Here is a 21,690-nt window from a genome sequence, read left to right as displayed (position 1 = left end):
ATTCGTTCAACTTAGGTATATATTAGAATGTCCGGCTACAAGATATCAATGTATGGAAGAGAAGCCAAAGCGAGATGGAGACAGTCCAGAGTTACACGAGGATCTGATTATAACAACGGTATAAGATCCGATAAAAGCATATCATCGTTAAATTACATACAGCCGGAGTCCGGCACCAAAGTGGACCGTGCAAATAGAGGACGCGTGTGTGTCGAGTTGTCAGTTCCAACAGAAAAAAATAAAGTTATAGCGTGCCATTTTAATCCGGTTAAGGTAATTGGGGGTGACACAACGCTACCCAAGTAAGGGTCTCTCCAGCTCGCCTTGCAAAAGTCCGTTCTTCAACCAGTACCCTAAATGACCTTAGCACCTTTTAACTTTCAACGTCTCAACGTCCCGATATATGTTACTTCTACCCGCCTCGAGGTCCAGAAACGGTATCACGTTCCTTGGTGTTTATACACTTATTTTCGGAATTATAGCACAGAAATAGAATCCTCCAAGTACCTACGCCTATTCTTGCGAATCAGTGCTTAAGCTACCTACCTCATATGGCTACCCGTATCGAACGCCATGGCGCCGCCTTATAGGAACGCCTACGTCTACGAGCTCAACAATTCCTACGACCCCTACGGGAATGGCAGCGATTTCCAATCGATCTGCGACGACATATATGCCAGCAGTAGAAATATAGTACAGCGAATATGGACGTACATAAACGGACCAGGTCGACACACGGCTTGGGGCTTGGCAGTAAAGGGGGGTCAACAAGTCCGGAGGAATTTGACGCGACGGCGCCTCCTGAGCTTTCCGCATGTGCTCGTAGTGCTTTGGATGCTTGTCATGCTCTGGGGTGAGCGATGGATATTCGCGAGTCGGGTACAGAGTTGCGACTGGGACCATTGGGAAGATTGGGTGAGTTTACGGGCCTCGGGCAACCCCACGACCTCCGGACCTTGGTTTGGGGGGCATGGGACGGTATATTGACATATTCCTATTATACAACAGCCCGCAGGAGCAACGCCGCATCGATTAATATTCGTCGCCGACCCCCAGATTATCGACCCCCACTCGTACCCCGGCCGTCCCTGGCCCATCAACCCTTTAACTGTCGTTATAACCGATAACTATATGCGACGGTCATATACGCAATTACAGAAGGTGCTACACCCGGATACCGTGTTCTTCCTCGGTGACCTTTTCGACGGTGGAAGAGAGTGGAAGACGGCGCATGGGAACTTCGACGACCCTGAGTGGGCAAAGGATCACAGACCGGCAGAGGAGAAGAAGTATCTGAAGGAGTGGCATAAGAAATATGGCGAGGATTTTTGGCTTCAAGAGTACATGAGGTTCGGCGACATATTCTACGAAAATTGGAAGCTTGGAGGTTTCATCCCTAGTCCGGGACAGCGAGGGCGAAAACTCATATCGAGTCTACCCGGAAATCATGATTTAGGTTTCGGAGCCGAGGTTAAGGTGCCTGTTAGGCATCGATTCGCCGCATACTTCGGAGAGACGAATAGGGTTGACGTGATCGGAAACCACACTTTTGTGTCCGTAGATACGGTATCTCTAAGCGCCGGCACGTCACCAATGAAGGATCAAATTGATTTACGACCCATCTACGGTCCAGCCCAGGAGTTCTTGAAAGAAGTTAAGGCGACGAAACGAAGAGCTGTTCAAAAAGAGGTGCGGTTCTGGAGGGGAGAAGTGGAAGAGGTGGCTTTTGAGCAAAAGGTCGAGGAGCTTAGCAATGCTGACTACAGTAATCCGCCGACGTTGGACCTAGGAAATGAAGCGCCCGATTTTCCAACGATTCTTCTGACGCACGTGCCGCTATGGCGAGACCCGGGAACTCCCTGCGGCCCGATGCGAGAGCACTGGCCTCCCACAAAACCGCCTAAGGGACAGACTGGACCGGTTATTCCAGACCATCGAAATGCTATCAGTGTTTCAGGCGGATATCAGTATCAGAATGTTCTAAGTATGGAGGATTCGGTTAACCTGATTAAGAGCATCGGTAATGTCAAACACGCATTTTCCGGGGATGATCACGATTACTGCGAGCTTGTGCATACGCCGGACCAAGAGAACGTCCGGGAAATCACGGTGAAGAGCCTCAGTATGGCGATGGGAGTGCCGACGCCGGGGTTCCAGATGGTTTCTCTGTACAATCCAATCGATGACCAGGGAAACCCCATTCCGGGGTCGCCAAAAACTACGCTGCAGACTCATTTGTGCCTGCTACCGACACAACTCTCGACGTATATGACATATGCCGTTTTAGGGATCCTAACTATCTTGATATTAATAGCGAGAGCATTCCTCGTTTCTGCTCTCAATCTCCAGCCGTTCGCTCTAGATGCCGACCAACGTTTTTCATCAGCTATCCTTCCGGTTTTCAAGGCGAAGGCGGAAAACGACGAAGGCTCTTACGACGCGAAGTCGGGCTCCCCGTGGACGTCATCGACCAAATTCCCGTCCGCCCGGGTGTCGTCCGCAAGGACACGAGGCCAGTCCATCTCGAGCGGGCTGAACCCGCAAGTACGAGCCGCGTCCCCCAACACCAAGGGCAAGGCCAGCCCGGGCAAATGGGGATGGGGCCAGAACAGGGGCCCACGGATAGAGATCAGGAGAGACTCGTACTACGACGACAAGGACCGGGCGTGGAAGCCGGCGACGCGGCCTAGGAGTAGGATGAGCACGGCCGGCAGAGAGATCTGGACGACGTGCTGGAGGGTGGCTTGGATGGTGCTGCTGTTCTTCGCTTACCTCACGTATAAGGGATGAAAGATCGATCGATTTGCTGAACGGGGCCCGCGATCGCGTGTACAATCTTCGGGGAGGGGTTTTGGAAAAGGGATATGGAAAGAAAAGGGGATTAACTCATTACTACTACTGCTGCTGCTGCTCCTAATGGTACCGTCCGGCGGAAATGAGATAGGTGGCGATATTCTAGTCGAAAGCAGATCTTATTTGTAAGCAAGCACCAGAGTTACCGAATCGGAACGAGATGAACATGGCACATATAACCTACGACCGGCGGAGAGTAAGCGAGATGGAGATCTTGGCCGATCGACCGAAAAGGGGGATATCTATAACGATCAGTCTTACTTGTTCGGTCCGGACGTATGACACGGGACGAGACGAAGCTAGACGGGACGGTGTCTGGTCTCGTCAGCTCTAGTCTAGTCTAGTCTGATTGGGTCTGTTCCGTTCTGTTTTGTATAATACATACACACATGCACACATGCACATACGCATGCACGGCATCCATGCGTATACGCCGTGCCTCGCGCCGCAGAATGTCGAGCCTTGTGTAAATTAATGCTAGGTGCGTAGACGAGACGTCAGGCTAGAGTCATAGCAGGGGCAGGATAGGGCAGGGTAGGGCAAGGGGTAATGGGGCGGATGTTTAATATACCACGAATCGAATCGCGTTTTTTATGCTTGACGTTTTATATTTTGACGTGCAGGAATTCGGCAGCTTCTAGGGTGCTTTTGCATATTACTTCATCTCATCTTATTTATTAACTAGGTAAGTTATGTATTGGCTTTTTCTACATAGTATGTTGCATTCCGTGTTGTATTCTGCAATATACCCTTATGTGCTAGGTAGTTAGGTAATTCAGTAGGGGTATCGGAGAGCCGCCTCCTGTACCAGAGTTGCGGTTTATGGGGTACAGCGCGGAGCACGCACGGGCATGGGGTAGGTATGTAGGGGATGGGTTAATGTGCCGTGGCAACTCTCCAACGTCGAGCTTCGAACTCCGCCCCGTCTACTCCGACACGGCCCGTACCAGGTCTTTCGACGGCCGATCCTACTACAACATATGGGTATTGAATGCAAAACCTAACCCTTGGGATCTTATATGAGACATCGGCGATGCTGATATAGGGCTGGGTATAGGGAGAGTTGGTTAGTAATCCGAGATCCACTATCAGATGCGAAGCATATTAGCTGTGTATAGGTAGTACAGTTATACCTACCTAGTGCTAGTCGCATGGAGAGAAGAAGCTCGCACTAGGTAATTTTCGATCTTAGCTTTAAACCTCCCAAATCACATTAGCTTTTAGCTAACCTACCTGGTACTAAGTGTTCATAAGTATTTAGATTCGCTTCCCCGGGTGTACTAATTCTCCCCGTACAAAACGCCCCAAGGCAAAAGTACCCCGTCTCTGGGGTCGTCGGTCTGACCGCGGGAGTAGTTCGGCCACCCCTTGCGTTTGCTCTCTCTCCCCCGTCCGACGCCTATGTTTAAGTCCACCAACCCGGATCCTTCAGCCTCTCATCTTGTGTCATTTTTTTTTTTCTTTTTTTTCTTTTCTCTCTTACTCGTTTATATATCCTACATATGTCAGTGGCGTCGTGCGCGTGATGTCCACTACACGCACAATCTCAGCCTCTGTTTCCTAGTAGTTATAGGCCTAGCTACGGATCTAGTTACTACTCGCTACTCGCTATAGGACGTAGGACATACATCCATGCCTAGGTAGACTTCCGATATCCCTAGCAAGCTGCATGACATACTATACCATACCAGGCGCGCATCTCGTGCATAGACACCCTAAAAACTAGCGGCTTAGATTAGTAGGTTAGGTACGGCCCTTCAGCACTATAACGCGCACCCTACCCTCCTAGTCAGTCTCCCAGTACTTGTCCGACCTACATGCGTATGGAGACTTGATTCTGCAAATTCCGGGGTCCGGGGAAACAAGCTTCGCTGAACCCTATACTCCATGTAGCACCAGGGGAGAATAGCCTAGGTATGTATGTATAGTCAGTGCGGTCACCAATGAGCCCGTCACGAGAAGTTGTTTGACAACCTCGCTTAGAAGAGCTGGAGGGAGCACTACCGACATGCATACATACGTCTTATCTACATACCCCATACCCTATACTCCGTTCATACATACGTACCTGTCTAGGCAATCCCAAGATGAAAATCACTTCTAGCTTCTCGCTAAGGCGTCTCAGCGCACGTATCTACGGGACGATATACGAAGTGTGGAGCTAGGGCTTTGCGCAGACCAAGAGATCATGTAGAGACGGTAATTACGAAGTTAGCAGCATGCAACGCATTCACATTCGCAAAATCACCGAGTACCTAGGTAGACATGCCCAGGTATAGACACCTCTATGCATGCAACCCAGAATTTTGGAATGTTTGAAACTTTTTTGATTCGCTAGGCGTAAACGGACAGACGAACACGACCGCCTATCTATCCGAGCCATGAATACGACAGAAACAGTTGAGGATTTCTCCCCCCTTTTCCCTTTGGGAATGCTAGTAGGTAGGTAATGTAGCCGTAGATCAGAGTACTACTGCAACACAGCGGCGGTGGCGCGGATAATGGTCCATAGATGATAGTGATGATGATGATGATGATGAGTTCCTCTACTAGGAAGAGGGAGAGAAAAAAAGGGGGGGCGGAGCAACCTATTGCGGCCCCGTAGCGACACGCCTCACGCCTTCTTTTGAGGCGATCGCCGTATTGTGCCCAAATACATGTGTGTGAACCGGTATTGTCGTCCCAAGTGATGTCACCTAATCATAGATGAGATGCTGCCCGTGGTACCGCCACCGTCGCCAAACCGAAAGTCGCCGTTATCCTGAAATTCCAAGTGTGAATGATTTCCCCGATAACCCAATGTTCCCCAGTTGCCGTAAACTCCGCCGCGTTGAACTCCTACGCTGATATATATCCGATATGACGCCAAAGAACAGAAAACTCTCACGCCTCCTTTTCCAGAAGGGGAGGTAGCAAAATAGCTGAAACAGGAACTGTCGTTTTGTGACAATCGGAAAGAAAAAAACAGATCCGAGCTTAGTAGCTAAAGTCAACATTGCCCATACCCAATTCGTTAATTATCTTGTCTTCTTCTGATTGGCTCTCACTCGGACTAGATTCGGTATGTATCGTTTGTATGCTCTCGCTTGTAGTCGTAGTAGTTCGGGACGCCTGTAATTCGTGTTCCGGCGGAGGGATACCGCTATCTGCGAATCCGTCATCGCGTAATTGTTGGAAGCTCCAACTCGGTTCGAAGTTTTTGCTCTTCCACGCAAAGGCCACTCGTTCATACATTTCGTCGATCTGCTCCAAACTGATCTTGCTAGTCTCGTATATCATGCCGTACACGAAGATCGCGGCAAGAATACAGAAAGCTCCCCACACGTAGAACACCTTGGCCCCCAAAGCGGCATAACCTCTCCCTTCCTCTACCATGAATGGTGTTCCGTAGGCGATACCAAAATTCAATAGCCAATTCGAGGCCGTTGAGACCGACATGGATTTTGCGCGGATCTTGAGAGGGTAGATTTCCGAGGTAACGACCCAAGCAACCGGACCCCACGAAGCTGCGTAGAAGAAAACGAATAACGAAACGAAGACGATGAGAAGTTTGGCCACCAACTGACTCTGCGAATCGCTTGCCAGGGTAGAAAATATCGCGATGATTAACTGGCAACATGCCATGCCCAATGCACCAACAATGAGCAATTTTCGGCGGCCCCAAGTTTCCACGACGAACAATCCGGGAATTGTCGAGACAACGTTGATGACATTCATGACGAGTGAGATCAAAAAAGGGTCCGAAACACCGGCACTGGTGAAGAATGTGGTCCCGTAATACATGATGAAGTTAATGCCGGTAAGTTGCTGTAACATCTGAAGGCCACAACCAGTCAATGTTCGGCGGCCGAGATGAGGCGATCCGATGAAAATATCTCGGTACGAGGCAGGTCCCAGCGCAAGTTCGTAATCGTGGTTCGCCTCGATTTCGGCGAGTTCTTCGACTAGGGCAGGATGGGTAATATCGAGACGACGAAGACGGCTGAGGGCTAGGCCAGCAGCATGTTTGTCGCCTTTCTTGATGAGAAATCGGGGAGTTTCGGGTAGGATGATTAGACCAAGACAAAGTACACAAGCCCATGTGAGTTGTAGACCCATGGGGATTCGATAGGCGGCCGGGCCATCGATTTTCTGGGTTATGAGGTTGATGATGGATGCCGCCAATAGACCAAACGTTATCGAAAGTTGATATGCGCAAACCAACGTACCGCGAATCCATTTCGGGGCCATTTCAGATTGATATAAAGGAACGAGAACGGATACGGATCCAACACCAACACCAGCGAAGAACCTATACATCGATATCAACATCTACGACCCGGCGTATCATCTCGGAGGAATCGATCGTGTAGACTTACCTTCCCGCTAGCAACAACGGAATAGCATCGGCGCAGACCTGAAAGATGACGCCGAAACAGAAGACGCAAACCGAACCGATGATCGATATTCGACGACCTATCCAATCACCTACAGGGGCTGCGAAGAGTGCACCGGCGACGGTTCCGGCACTTAGGATAGCGACAATGATGGAAGTTTGGGAGGGCGAGAGTTCCAAGTCACCGCGATCGTCTCGGTAGCCGGTGTTGAATTGAGCCTTGAATGATTCCATAGCAAGGATGCCATTTATCGTCCTTTAAAAATAATTAGGTTAGCATATCGCGCCGCGATTCCAATTCCATCCAATACATTCGAATCATTTAAACGCGATCGGACGGGACGGAAGAGGGTCATGTCGTCGTTGCTCACCCTGTATCGTATCCGAACAAGAGACCACCTGTTGCTACGAAGAGGCCGACCATGATGGCCGGGGCCGAAGAGCCGGCGACATTATCGGGTTTATGCCAGCCCATGGCTATCGCCATGGTAATGGTGTTTCGACGTCAAACCAGCGTTATGGGATATTATTTCGTCGCTCGATGTCGATGTTGAGGGTCTCGATCGGTTTTTGTGGTATCCCATTGATTGAGACTATGGGCGGGAATCGATGGGAATCGATAGGATAGTGGGTAATAATAGAGTGCGAGTTGCAGGGTGGAGAATAAAGGGCAGCGCTGGAGCGCGGCGAGAGGGAAAAGGCGGGAGAAAAGAACCAGAGGGTCAGGATCAGCACGACACTGGCAGAACGCAGAACTGGGGGGGAGACGCCGGGGAGCAATGGGACAGTGGGAGCACGAGAAAGAACGTGCGAGGGCCAAGAGGTCGACTAAATCTGATTGGTCTGAGGCTAGAGTGGATGGTGTCTAAGCGAGTCCAGCCATGGGGTCGCGATTCGACGCCCCCCGGGGAGTTGCTGGGAGCAGTGGGAGTTGCTGAACATTGAATTTGGATTTCCATCCTGGTCATCCCATCCTGCCTATCCAGACTGCCAGCATCTCGTTTGCTCTTTGCTGCAGGCCTTTGGTACCAGACTTTTAGTACCATGTACCAGACCTGCCAGGCCTATCAGTCAAGACCCGTGCAGCAAGCCACCTGCGCAGCGTCTTGTACTAGTATGTATGTGTCCCCGACTCTTTTCGGGCTAGCTTCTAGCTGGGCAATCGCTGCCACTCGTTGAATTGTCTCTGGGCTGAACCAGTTCGCCAGGACACTAGCCTCGCATAGGGATTTGAATCGTATGAGAAGGCCGCCAAAAACCACCAGCTTAAGCAAGCAAGGATCACTAACAGAACCACTAACAGCACGAGTACCTAAATATGTAAGTGAGGAAGAAGATATGATTGACGAGCTCCTATCCACTCCCATTCTCGTCGCTTCTCTCGTTCCGCGATGCACAGTTGCACAGTACCGTGAGTTGGGTGAGTGAGATGCGACTTTGTGGCGTTCCAGTCGCTAGACTCCTCCAGTGCTAGAAAAGCAATTCTAAACGCCAATCCGCAGCGCAGAGATACGTCGGCTCACAAGGCCGCGCCAGCCCGCATCTCAGGCGACATAGAAAAAGGATATACTATATGCAGTAGGTACCCGGCTCCGAGTGGTTGAACTAGAAAGCTGATGAAGCCACGCATAGAAGCCATGTACATGGTATGTTACTGACAGGTATTAGTAGACTCTTGGTATTTACACTCGCAGCTATCCATGTGCCAACAGACGACTCGGGTATTGAAATTCGGGCGACGGGAGGACGACAAAACTAACCCCCTGCCGCCGTCACGAACACCTTAGCCTCCTAAGCATTGTTGGAGGCTTTCAATAGTGAGAATTCAATAGTGAGGAAACGCTACACGCCAGTATCTCGGCTAGGTCTTGCTGGTCCTAGTAACTCCCGCAGGGTAGAAGCGAACGGTTTTCGCCTTTCTCCCGGGAAGGATTCTTAGTACTTTGCACGGGCAACCAAGTCGATACCTTGCAAATAGGTCGATGAATTTCCTTAACTGGAGCGTCTTTTAAGAATCCGTAGAAGGAGTGAGATAGTGCGATACGGTAGCATCGTCATACATCATTCCATTACACCTCAGCCCAAGGTTGAGGAACAGGGCGGCCTAGTAGGCCAATAAACATAATTCTCAGCCCGGAAACGCTTTGATCCATATTCTGGGCTGCATAGTTGTCTTAGGTGGTTGTAACACGGCATGAAGAGGGGAGAGCTGGATGTCGGTGATGTGACTAAATTAGATAATAATAAGCGAAGAAAGATTGTAATTCCTGCAATTCCCTAGCGTCATAAGTAAGCCATGGGGTAATGCTAGATGGACCAGATGAGAGAATTGAGAAATGGCGGTGATTCCACTGAAGTGGCTCCATTGGGACTAGGTTCCTGGGTAAGATGCGAAGATGGAAGCCGTCGATGTGATGGGATTAGATGGTTGACAGTTATTCAGGGGTCCCCCCTTACACGGCGAGCTTCGAATAGTCATTCTCGACTTACTATTCAGAGAGCTAAGCATGGTTCATGAACCTAGCCAGCAGTAACCAGCAGTAGCCAACAGCAGTAGCCGTGGATCACAAGGAAGACCATTTGCGGGGAAAATCCTCAAATGATCGCTCGACCCTCCTAGTCATCCCTTGTCGTCCCAAGCCTCCACGATGCGACGAGCAATAGTGTGGCAGCAAACGTGGAGACTCCACGCGAATCCAAAGCCCAAGCTTCTTCCATTTTAGGACTCACTCTAATTCTTCTAGTGTAGTTTTAGGGCACTATCCTTGGAATTTTTGTCAATTTTTCCGTATTGGAGGCTCTTCAGTTTGATGTTCTTGGTGATGGATGAAACTTTTGGAACCGAGTCTTCGCATTCCGAAATCACCTGATAGGCAAAGTATATCGATACCTACTACTATATAGTACCTAGGTATGTACATCGTCATAGATACATCGATGTGCACGTAATGCAAGTGTATTTCGAAGTAGAAGGTGCATTGCATGTCTCTTGCCAGATGCTCCTGCCCAGGGTCGAGATTTGGAATATTTAACCTTTTGCTAGTGGGTCTCAAGGTAAATACAGAGGTACTTCATTTATATCACCCGCTTTTTTGTACGTGATGAACTCGACTTAATAAATCTCTACATCTCAATGTTCATCCACTACCAACTACCAAGATACCAAGATGTTCGGCTTGGGCCTTTGGCGGTAAATCCCGGTATCCTTCCGATGTTTCTTTCGTACGAGTAGTGGAGCCACCCATTAGCGATTTTCTTTCCCTGTTACTGTCTAAAAAAGTTATAGCGAGGGAACTCCTATATGTGATTGCCTGTCGAAACTGTCGAAATACTGACCTCCCCCCACAAGAATATGAAGAACGCAAATACGGACTTTCTTTCCTTTCATAAGCATGGCATGAACTCGCTGTTTTCTAACGAGTTATTATTGCCAAACCCCAATACGTCTCACCATTTCGGCATCGGACTGATATCAAGCCGCCGTTACACTCGAAGGATCATATCCGCAGCCTCTGAGCCTCAAGCAGCGTCAAACTTGCGTATGTAGGTGTTATATTAATAATCGTTTCCACGCCATGAAGGTGAAATATGAATTCGAGCAACACCAGACACCCCCTAGAAGCCAAGACTACGGGGCCAGTATATTCTGACTCCGAAGTGGTCGGCAGCCAATCGTCCCCCGGTGTGGACGCAAGTCATATTCATCCAATTATAACACCCCATGCGCTATCCTCGCCGCAGCTGCGCAGGGCAATTAATACTCGATCCTGCGCCAGACCTGCGAACGAGGGTTGACGCTGCCAACTATTTCCTACTTTATGGTGAGATCTTACATGGATAACCACATGGGAGTAATACTCACCTAAGGCTAAAGTTCCACCGTGTCTATTCTATCACCAACCGCTCTCCCTATTTCTTGGATCAAGTCACGACGACGTAATTTACTTGCGCGGGTGACAGATGCAAACACTCGTTCTGGGCATTCTGGGCATTCTAGCCTAGATATCTATAGAAAGCACATTTCTGTAGGCTATTGGAACTATGTGCGGAACCCCTATGTGGGAGGGTTTGCCTCACCCGTTATTGGTCGCTGGGAAGACACAATAGGCGAGCCCGAACCGTATCGACGGGATGATGACGAGGCGCTGTCGGGTCCTGTTGCTGACTGGTTGCTCACAGATACATACGCCCCGTGTTTATTAAAAAGTATGCTCACGGCCGTAAGAGTCGGCGCCCCTGAATAAGACTTTTGATGGGACGAGTTCTTCGTAAGCATCCATGCCTCTTCTACAAGCCGGGTCTGGCCGGGTCGATTTTATGACAAAGAAATATCCTTCCACCGTCAAGTGACGACACACTCTATACATAGGCGCCCAGTCTCAAATCAAACATCAACGCAAGGGAAAGCGCAATTCGTGATTCGTGTCGTACGTTATAGCGTCTACAACCAGGGGTTACCTTGACGGCGAAAGTACCTCCACAGACTACCTACTCTCCCGATCACAACTCCCAGACCCAGGGTTACAACAAACGCGTCTACACCGTCAAGTGAGGCTATATATCGCGGAGTTTTATAGAAACTTTAAATCGACCTCATATTGTTCCCGCAATAAGTATACCTAGTGATAATCACAATTCACCATGTTTGCCGCTGCGCTTGCTTAGACATGCTTGGATAGGCAAGTACGTAGGATTCCTTTCCCGCTCCTACGCCAACGGGGTCCCGGACCGCGGCACTTCTTGGTTTCACCCGTATGGATTAGCGAGAGGCGAGACGAAAGGATCTCTCGGGTTTTGCTTTGCAGCGTCTCAGCGAGAGCCGTCATAGGAGGAGGTCCGAAGCTTACTACACTTGTGACCCTGGCTGTCTAACGGCCCTCTGTACCGGGTTTCTCATAACTCGGGATAGTCTATTTTGATGGGGAACCTTTCTACGATTTGATTCCGTAATACGTTCACAATGGATGGAAGTTTCACGTAGCTATCGACGTCGTCGCTGTGCCTTATATTTTTATTCCCGTGAAAGACGCACACTTCGCCTTCAATATCATGAGCGCCGCCCCTCGATTGCCGGCATCAGCGAGGGGAAATAATGGTCGACAACTAGTAAGCACGGCTGGTATGGCTACTGTGGTATGAGTACGACGAGCAGGAAAGGACCGTTAAAGATAGGTACTCGTCGCCGCCCTTGCAAAACACTCCTTACCTTAGGAAACGAAAGAGCGTTTCGAACTAGCCCTCTATGCTGGTTACGAGTATCCACTGTGAGCAAGTTCTAAGACGAAGCTATCTCAGAACTCGTCCAAATAATTATTCACGAGGCCAATTCAAGCAGGAGGACGGGTATCGTTAGGTTGCTCCCTCGCATTCATATGATGATCCACCACTCACCTGCCTCCCCAAAGCAGATGGACGGCTGGAACCAAACCATGGCTACCTAGACGAGTACCTATCACTCCAACAAATCACCGTCCCGACCTTAACGGTCATTAATCAACAACCGGCCACCTCCCCGCCGTCAGCAAATTGCCGCCTCGCCCTTAAGGCCAGCAGTGGTACGGATGCTGTCTAGCCGACAGTGCTGGGACGGGCCGTGGCTACGAGTGGCTCTTTGCAGTGGCTTGAGTCGGCTATACAAGGTCGCCGACGGTGAAGCCTACGGCGTCCTCACGAAGGGTTCCATACCTACTTAAGTAGGCATAGACACCTTCCCAGGGCACAAACTGCCGTTGGTTGAGACACGATCCACCGCTCTGCATATGGGCGTACCACGTTGCTAGTTCAGTGTCTTTTAGGGTTACTGATTTGGAATGCCGTATACATGTACATTGCTAGATATGAGGGTGAGAAAAGACGTGGATATGTCGATCTAGATGGAAGTATGTTAGTGTAGAGATCTAGCTATACGACTGCAAGGGGCTATAATATAGCCATATGCTGAGCCTTCCCATACTTGGGACTATTTTATAATATACTAAATCCCCTTATTGGCTATGAGTACCTATAGTGACCATGGAGAACCTATCTTGTCTTATAATGAGTGAAGTCTAGGAGAATACTTAAACAATATCAGGCTTCAAAGCATCAAGACAGGTACACAGACACAAGCCCTGCTGTAGTGCTCCTTGTCAACGGCAGTGTCCTTTTGACAGCATGCTAGGTTACAACACACAAAGAACTGTTAGTGAACCTTGATGTCTCACAAACTAGCGCACTACTATACTTCTAGCAGCACAAGATCCTAAGCCTCCTTGTAGTGCCCTATACGATTATCTTGGTGACCTAGATATGAAGTATTCCAATGCTTATCCTCCCCGTAGCTACCCTTTTAGTTATTTCCTTTTCGATTATTAGGACTTTGTACAAAAGGAGCATATAAACGTAACAGATATTGAAGTAGTTGACGAAAGGCCGTGTCGGGCAATAGAGGTACACATACGTGATAGACGTTGACAAACTCGTGCTAATCTCGAAGACTCGATACGATGTCATCAGGGTTGAATACCATACATGCCCGTTTAGAATTATCAAGATCAAGGATGCAAAGTTCAAACTAACCCCTTGGCTAGCAGCTACTTAGTGATGTCTCTGCTATCAGTATAGTACTTCGACAGTACGTAAAATCTCCAGCTTAAACGAAGGACAGCGAATACATACCTATAATAGCCTACTCCAGACCCTCAGCCCTGCTCCGTAAAACTTCATGTACTAACTACCTAGTTCGCAAGTACCTCTAGTCACCCTCTTTCCTTTTCCACTCCCTATTCAACCACCGCAGACGACAATCTCAACTTCCAGCACCTCATATCCTCACATCACATCACCAATCCGTCCCCAAGGCATCAACGCCACGACCCCTATCCCCATCTCTCAACTCGCCTTCCTCAATTCAATCCCAACTACCCGATACCTACCTCTACCAGACGGAGTCGCCGAACCACGTAGATATCCATATCCAACTCCGAAGTAAGGGATACAGCAAACCCGGGTTCAGCCCATTCAGACATCCAGGTCTCAGCCCCGGAATAAGATCTCCGCGGGCCGCGGCGGCTGCAGCTGTACGCGTCCAGCGCCAGACATAACCTCAGCCGTGGCGTGAGTCCTTTCCCGACGGGTCCCTGCGTAGATCCAATGCGGCTCACCGCTTCATGAATGCAGCTAGGCGTCTTATATCACGATCAAACTAAGGCAGACCCCTACTATAATCTACTCTTAACACAAGTATCATAGCACGAATATAATAGCATGAATAGCATCCTTAAATCGAGAAAAATATGATATATTCCTAAATGCAGCGATACATTCAACGTAAAATCCTAGATACTTATCAATACAGCCTAGACATCGGTGTAATGCGACAACAGATGCGGCAACAGATGCGCCATGCCAAGCTAATTTTACTCGTCCCTCGCGCGTCTCGTCGCGCGGGGAGGAGCAGTAGATCAAAAAGAATATTGCTAATGTAACAGCCGTTCCCGTTAATCCTAGAGCGCCGCCCGATAAAGGTATTTTTGCTAGCGAGCCTTAGAACTCGAGTGTGACCTCTTGGCCCTTGACACGTCCTATTACCTGCTGCGGGGCATACTTGGGAATGACTTCGTCGTCGTGTAGCATTTCGAACTCCTCCGTTGCGTCGCGACCCATGAAGTTCATGATCGCGTTAGGGCCGCCGGGATGCTCCTCTAGCCAGTTCGTCAAGTCCATAACCACGCCCTTGACGACTACCCAGAGGTCTTCCTTCTTGTTGTGCTTGGCGACCTCCTCTATTGTGAATTCCTTATTCGGCACCTCGAACTTCTTAGCGCTTTGGGGCTTCGCTGCTGGCTGGGATGACTTACCCCCTTCGGCGGTAGGGGTAGGACCCGTAGCGCTCGTCTGTTGGCCAACGGCCACTGATGATGAGCTTGATGCACCGCTTCCCCATTCGACGGACACCTTGCCCGGCTGGGATGGGTCAATGTGTAGGGAGATCTGGCCCAGACGTTGGGCAGCTCCGGTGGAAGCTCCCGAGAGAGCTTGCTGGAACAAGTAGTTGCTTGCAGAGTCGCCCGCAACACGACCATAAACAACACAGCCTAGGAGCGAGGAGCCACCAAGTCGGTTGGCACCGTGGACACCACCGGCCAATTCACCACAGGCGTAGAGACCCTCGAAGGGCTTCTGCTCCTTGTTCAGGACTTGGGCCTTATCGTTAATCTCGATACCACCCATGGTGAAGTGAAGGACTGGCTCCATCAACGAGACGTGGAAGTCGTCGTTGATATCCAAGGGGCCGTTGTGGAAGAACTTCTTGCCCCACGGATCCTTCTGCTTGCCGTCGGCGATAGCATTGTATGTGGTGAAGGTCTTTTGGAGGTGTTCGGGAGAGCAGCCAATCTCCTTAGCGAGTTGCTTGCCGGAGATCTTCTTCATCAACCCACGGCCGGAGTAGTGGCGAGTGTGGAAGTCCAAAGTGTTGGATGCCTTGGAGTTGAGGACTAGACGGATAGGGAACTTGCCCTTGTCCTTCTCCTTCCACATCATACCGGAGACGTAATCTCTGTGGCCCAGTTCGTCACAGAATCTATCACCATCGGCGTTAAGTAGCAGACCACCCTCGCCACGCAGAGCTTCGGCAGCCAAGAACTTCCACTTCGATCCGGGATCTTTGGGGTCGACAAGACCGGTAGGGTGAACTTGGACCTTGTCCATGTCGATTCCATTTCCTCCGATGGCCATCACCATCTTCTGGCCATCACCAGTGGCGTGCGAACCGTTGGTGGTGGCTAGGCCGATGGTGTCCGGTCTGTGTTTCTGCAATAGCGAGTTGTCGCCGAAGTCTGCGGCATAACCACCAGTGGCTAGAACGACAGGGCCGTCGAGCGTGCTGCTCTCGCCATTGGACTCATATGTAACACCAGTGACCTTATTGCCCTCCTTATTTAAGCTTGTGACGCGAGCCTTCTTGATAATTTGGACTCGTTCAGGTTCGTTCTCGGAAAGTTCTTCTAACCTTTGCATCAAGGCGTATGTGATAGCCATACCTGGGAACTTGGCATCGTGTCCTCTGTGGGTTCTCGGTTGGGAGTGGCCACTATCCAATCAATTAGTATATGTAGAATACAGTAGCGATACTTTTCCTACTTACCCGAGTCGGGAGACTAATGTCAAATCTAGGTTGAATACATCTTGTAGCCATTCAACTGCTGCAGCGGACTTGTAGGTCAGGACCTTGATGAGGTCGGGTCTGGCCTTGTCTCGGGCGGATTTCAGAGTATCGTCGTAAAATTGCTTGACGCTGTCCTGAATACCGTGTTCAACCTGTGTCCGGGTTAAGGCACCGTTGATACCCGAGGTGGCTTTGGTCGAGTTTCCTCCAAAGAAGCCTGAAAGATTGCTGTTAGTCTTCTAAGCTTGATTGAATAGATCTTTCCCAACAAATTCAATTCTTACCTTGCTTGTCAAGAACAACAACATTACCGCCGGCAAGGTAGATTGTATGCGCAGCACTCAAGCCGGACACTGCATGTGATTGTTAGCCTCTTTGTTGAGATGGAGATGACGTTGGCATTGGGGTGGGGAGGGCAATTGCAGCTTACAGCCACCACCGACGACGATTACTCTCGGAGCCATTCTGATTGTTGTGGTTTGTTTATTGACAGATCTCCTGCGATTGTTGAGGTAAGGGATGTAGAGGAAGCAGGATAAGATGAGAGAAAAAGAAGTTAATGAAGAAAAGCTCGAAAGTTTTTTAGATGGAGAAAAATGCGAAAGGAATGTCGGGCTTGATATTTCCCAGTCGCAACTGTTTTAGCTGACCTTCTGGGCCGAGAGTCGAGCTTGCCTGGACTTAGAATTACTGATGAGATGATTCGTGCACAAGGTGAGCCGAGGTCGAGTCTTAGAAGACTGGGGGTCGGTACCAAGGTACTTTGTATCGTAGTACAAGATATTAGTAGCTCTTTGCGGAGGTACCTTATTCATCAGTAGGTAGGTATTCTTAGAAAGATGCGATTCGCGCTATCGGACTTATTAGTCTCAACCAACCCCTATTTCGCATATCAAAAAATACTAGAATGATTCACATATTCCGTACTAGTCTTCGCCTGCCTTAGGTAGGTGTATTACATAAAGTCTAGCATTAAGGATACTCTCATTCAAGACTCACTCAAGATCCGTCGACTAAAACAAAAGGTACATGGTTTTCGCACAATGTTCGGCCGAGGAAGTGATGTCACTTGGAAACCCATGTCAAATGTACACCGAATTAACCGGGTAGGTACATTTGGGAAAGAATGCCGAGGCTACACTTCCTCCGCACTAAAAATGGGACGGTTTAGAAAAAGGGGGCAAAATCAACGGCCTCAAACTCTCTTCCCCACAGTCACGAGCTATGTTAGTCTTCTTAAACGTCTAGGTTCGCAGCGGTAATCCCACGGGGTTATGAGTTGAATTGCCTGATTACCAGGAACACTTGCCAGTAACCGTTGGGGAAAGAAGGGTTGACATTTGACACGCATGCTAAGTACCTAAGTACCTACACATATCTCGTACGAATAGCACTTGTTGGACCTAACAAGATGGATGCATGTGATTCCGCACCAAAAATGTCACTGCGCCCCCGAAGGACAAAGACGAAACCGGCGATTCCTCCACAAAAGACTCGCGTGTCAGATGATCACACTACGCCATTAATATTCCCCGGACTGGCCAGATTGGGGTCTCGTGGCAGCTGATCTAAATCCCAGATTGTTGGAATCGCTGGTAGTCGGTTCTCGAGTCGACATCTATGTATGTCAGTAAACAATTAAAGTGCAGGGGTTTGACATGTGAAAAATCCGAATTGCGGGTTGAGCAGAACTAGTAATAGATCCCTTGTTAAAATGTCTTAAAAACGTGTTACAAAAATAGCCGCGTCATAAGCTAATGCAGCTGAACGACGGCTATGAATGCTGAAGAATCGAAGTCCAACCAAAATCCAACTTCCGAAATATCCCACCTATGAGATACTCATAATTAGGTATGTAGGTGCGTAAGTAAAACAACAAAAACAACACTCCCGTCCATGACATCGTGTATAATCTTCTATATCAGGTATTCGTCTGTATCGTATTTCGACATCCTGGGTATCATAAGATTCCGAGACTCCGTCCCCGTTGTGCCTAATTCGTTTGAGCTTTAGATCACCGGTATAACAAGCGGCATCGTGGACTGTGGTTGCTGCGCAAGTCTCGCTTCGCTGAAGTCCATCATGCCCCATATCCGCTCAATCTTCCCGTCTAAGAATTGATAGGTGGCCTGTTCAGTGAAAAAGACGGGGTCGCCGTTCGCTACCAGACCGGCGTACTCCTTAACTGGGGTTCCAGAAAACTTGAGCCACACAGCCACGCGCTGCAATTTCTCATCCGCTACCAGCGTGTGAATCTGGCATTGCAGGTCTGGGATAGCTGCCATCGCGTCGTCCATGATGCGACGAGCCAGATTCTTGTTGTTCAGCATCTTCTCCGGCTGGTGGACGTACTTCGAGTAGGCCGTATCCGTTTCGCGGGAGTTGAACATGTCGACGTACGCCCTGTACACCTCCTCTAGCTGTTCGCGAGATAGTGGCGTCCGTACTGGAGGGACGGGATACTCGCTGATTAGGCTGGGCGCAAAGTCCGTGCCGGGGTTTGCCATCTGCGTACGCATTTCGTCGTCATTAATCACGAATAATCCCTTCGACAGTTTACCATCCGTGAACCAGATGAAACCGCGCTCTATGAATAAGACGTCTCGGCCCTTAGGTTGGTAGCCTAGGAGCGGCATCTCAGGTTTGAATTTAAGCCATAGAGACAGTGCGACGCACTGAGCACTCTCGTCGACCATGATGCTGTCCTCGTTGATGCGTACATCTCCTCCTAGTTGGGGAGCCACGTGCTCTCTGATGTGCGCCGCCCATGATTCAGGCGTATAATCGATGCCGTTTTGGTTATATGTCGAGTGCATATATCTGGGCAGTTTGTCCCATTTCTTCTCGTTGACGCACTTGGCCCAACTTCTGATGGTAGCGAGCAGTTGTGGAGTGGTTGCTGACATTTTGGTCGATTCGTATGCGTGCTTATGATAGATAGAAACAGGAAACCAATATTTTGGGATAATTCAAGCTTAAATTCCAGATGGTTTCCTTAGGACGCGGGAGAGTGATGGTGATATTGAGAAGGAAGATTCCATGCGACGCTGTGTGATATTGGGAGAGGCGGCGAATGGGTGGTCGCCACATACGCGTCGGGCATGACCAAGAAGTGACATTGCTTTCCAAGGCTGTAAGATGCGCGATAAAACTACACGATCTCAGCTCACGAAGCCACAATCCAAAATTTCATCACCTCGTCTACACCTCCTAATCGGATCCATCTCCCGATTCCGACCTCTGGTTTGCTCGGGGAATAAAAGAAGCAAAGAGGAGGGCGGTGTGACCCAATGATAAGTCATGTCAGACAGAAAATGCTCCACGCCGACCCGTTCTCATATTCCTTGTGGAAATGAAAGGTAGGTGAGATGATAGGCGGCGAGCAGTCAGATCAAAAGCATTTGAGTCACCAAAATCCATTTTGGCTGTTCGCAGAAACGTGACTACCATGTGGTGCCGGCGCTTAGACGTCATTGTGCTATCCAATACCATCGCAATACCGGTTGACCCGAGAGCAACCATTTCGTCATGTGGGCATGCCAGTTTTGGGTCCGGTAGCAAGGATGGAATAATCCCCTCTTGGACTGCGCGATTGGCGATTTCCTTCTCTACACGCATTATCTTCAATCTGTCCCAGCCATCCTCACCTTCGATAGCAAAGCTATACTGGGCTTCGGGTGGCGCGGGAGGGTTATCTCCTTTCCCAGCCGGAGTTTTGAGCCAGCAAATTATCATAAGCTCAAGGCCATTCACATGCAAACGTATATAACCAAAGAACCTTCTACCACCAGTTAGGAAAGCTGTGGCATTATAGTCGAAGGAATCCTGTGGTATCACATTCATAATTATGGGATCCGCTTCCCCCTGGAATTTGAAGAATATTGCGTCCGAGTATCGGTGCTCCGGTTGTATGAATCCCGTCCAACTTATGGGCATTCGCTTCTGAACGTAGATGCGATGCGGTGGTATATCCGAGACGCGATTAAGCGGTAATACAGCGAGCGTACTTGGCTCTCTTCGTATATACCCGTCTAAAGTTAGCATGAGTAAGATTCCATACGAAGCCGATCGAAATAGTCCTTTGGGGCCTGGGCCTATACAATCCACAGGTAATATCAAGCCCACTTCGGAGTTATACAGCTGAATATCGTCAAAACGAAGACCCTTGTTCGTGACTGCCAGCTCGCCGCGGAAAGTGACTTCATCGGGCCGACGTTCTATTTCGCGAAAACCAGCGAACTCACAGGGGTGCGTGGCTAGTATACCGCGATAGTCGTCAAACAAAGAAGAGGCATCGCCAGGCTGAGTTGTCCACGCGAATAGGGATAAGTCGTTAGTCTGCTTGCATATCTCCTCTTGAAGTCGAAGAAAAGCCTTGCTTCCTTCTCCATATAACAAAGGCATATTGATATCGAAAATTCCGAGTAGACAATATGCTGTATCCTCGGGTCGAGTAGCCCTTCTATTAGAGGCCCATTGCATCCGCGTCCCGATTGGCTGATCCCAAATCTGAGAGCCGTTTCTCAAACATGCGGTATTGATTCCGGTGATATCGGATAGAGGTTCGAGAAGCCATAAATTCTTGGTCTCGATGAAATCCCAACCTGCGTCATAGAACTCGACGTTCTTCGGCGCGAGTAGCTCCTGAAGCGTCCAGCATCTAGTAAACCACTTGCATTTTCCCAACCGCTCATGAGTGAGGTCTTTGATGCCCGCGTCATCCTCTCCGGGACCATGTGAAATCCCGTCAGGGTTAGGAGGCATATCAGAAAGGTAGACGAAGCATACCGCTGCTGCTTGGTACCATCTGTACATCGAGTTTATCGCCTCAGACAGCTCGGCGCTGCTAGTTTTGTCGATACAACAAGTATCTACCCAAGCATATTCCAACCCATATTTTTCCTTGGCTAACTGGCAAGTCTTCTCGATCTTGGTGAATCCGCGGGTGTTCCGGGCCGACGCGAGATCCGAGAACTTTTGGAAAGTGATTTCCTCATCTTCCCAGGTGTGCGATAATACAGCATAGGAGCCCTTCCATGGACTCGTGATATTTTTGAGTTCGAGTGTTTCGGTGTTGATGAGCCACATCTCTCCTTATTTGCAGCCTTAGCCGTGGGAAACATGAGATACAATTTCTTAGATATGTCGTTGCTATATGTAGTATAAACAGCCCTGTTATATAGGTCGCAATATTAATTGGCAAGACAAAGCTGCAGGCTGACCGGGAGAAGCATGCTGACACCAATGTGTCGGCTTTTCACCTTCGGTACCAGCGTTCGTAACATTTATCTACCAATAGACGAACCTTGAAAAC

At 49.3% G+C, this 21,690-nt stretch overlaps 5 protein-coding genes across 5 annotated transcripts; 1 reads left to right on the top strand and 4 right to left on the bottom strand.

The window, feature by feature from the left end:
• The first annotated feature begins 271 nt into the window (after positions 1-271).
• Positions 272-3,516, top strand: F4807DRAFT_425881 (uncharacterized protein). The gene is made up of 2 exons (XM_047998007.1): positions 272-915; positions 1,009-3,516. Exons 1-2 carry the CDS (start codon positions 574-576, stop codon positions 2,788-2,790), a joined length of 2,124 nt encoding a protein of 707 aa, XP_047854206.1. The 5' UTR covers positions 272-573; the 3' UTR covers positions 2,791-3,516.
• A 2,313-nt stretch (positions 3,517-5,829) lies between these two features.
• On the bottom strand, positions 5,830-8,320 carry F4807DRAFT_467563 (hexose transporter; the record flags this gene model as incomplete). The annotated part of the gene is made up of 3 exons (XM_048002503.1): positions 7,600-8,320; positions 7,212-7,484; positions 5,830-7,144 (listed from the first exon to the last, which is right to left on the bottom strand). Exons 1-3 carry the CDS (start codon positions 7,713-7,715, stop codon positions 5,830-5,832), a joined length of 1,704 nt encoding a protein of 567 aa, XP_047854205.1. The 5' UTR covers positions 7,716-8,320.
• Positions 8,321-14,752: 6,432 nt separating this feature from the next.
• On the bottom strand, positions 14,753-16,840 carry F4807DRAFT_460431 (Flavocytochrome c; the record flags this gene model as incomplete). Its single annotated transcript, XM_048001524.1, has 4 exons — positions 14,753-16,301; positions 16,356-16,593; positions 16,661-16,729; positions 16,807-16,840. The coding sequence occupies 4 exons, from the start codon at positions 16,838-16,840 to the stop codon at positions 14,753-14,755; spliced, it is 1,890 nt and encodes a 629-aa protein (XP_047854204.1).
• A 1,171-nt stretch (positions 16,841-18,011) lies between these two features.
• F4807DRAFT_86124 (SnoaL-domain-containing protein) lies at positions 18,012-19,480 on the bottom strand. The gene has a single exon (XM_048003579.1). It carries the CDS (start codon positions 19,280-19,282, stop codon positions 18,386-18,388), a length of 897 nt encoding a protein of 298 aa, XP_047854203.1. The 5' UTR covers positions 19,283-19,480; the 3' UTR covers positions 18,012-18,385.
• Positions 19,481-19,674: 194 nt separating this feature from the next.
• F4807DRAFT_451664 (heterokaryon incompatibility protein-domain-containing protein) lies at positions 19,675-21,464 on the bottom strand (the record flags this gene model as incomplete). The annotated part of the gene is made up of 2 exons (XM_048000252.1): positions 19,675-19,719; positions 20,502-21,464. 2 exons carry the CDS (start codon positions 21,462-21,464, stop codon positions 19,675-19,677), a joined length of 1,008 nt encoding a protein of 335 aa, XP_047854202.1.
• Between the last annotated feature and the right edge of the window lie 226 nt (positions 21,465-21,690).

The sequence above is a fragment of the Annulohypoxylon truncatum genome, assembly GCF_022578515.1.
Source record: "Annulohypoxylon truncatum strain CBS 140777 unplaced genomic scaffold F4807scaffold_16, whole genome shotgun sequence".
Classification (NCBI taxonomy): domain Eukaryota; kingdom Fungi; phylum Ascomycota; class Sordariomycetes; order Xylariales; family Hypoxylaceae; genus Annulohypoxylon; species Annulohypoxylon truncatum.
This window is presented reverse-complemented; position numbering and strand designations above follow the sequence as displayed.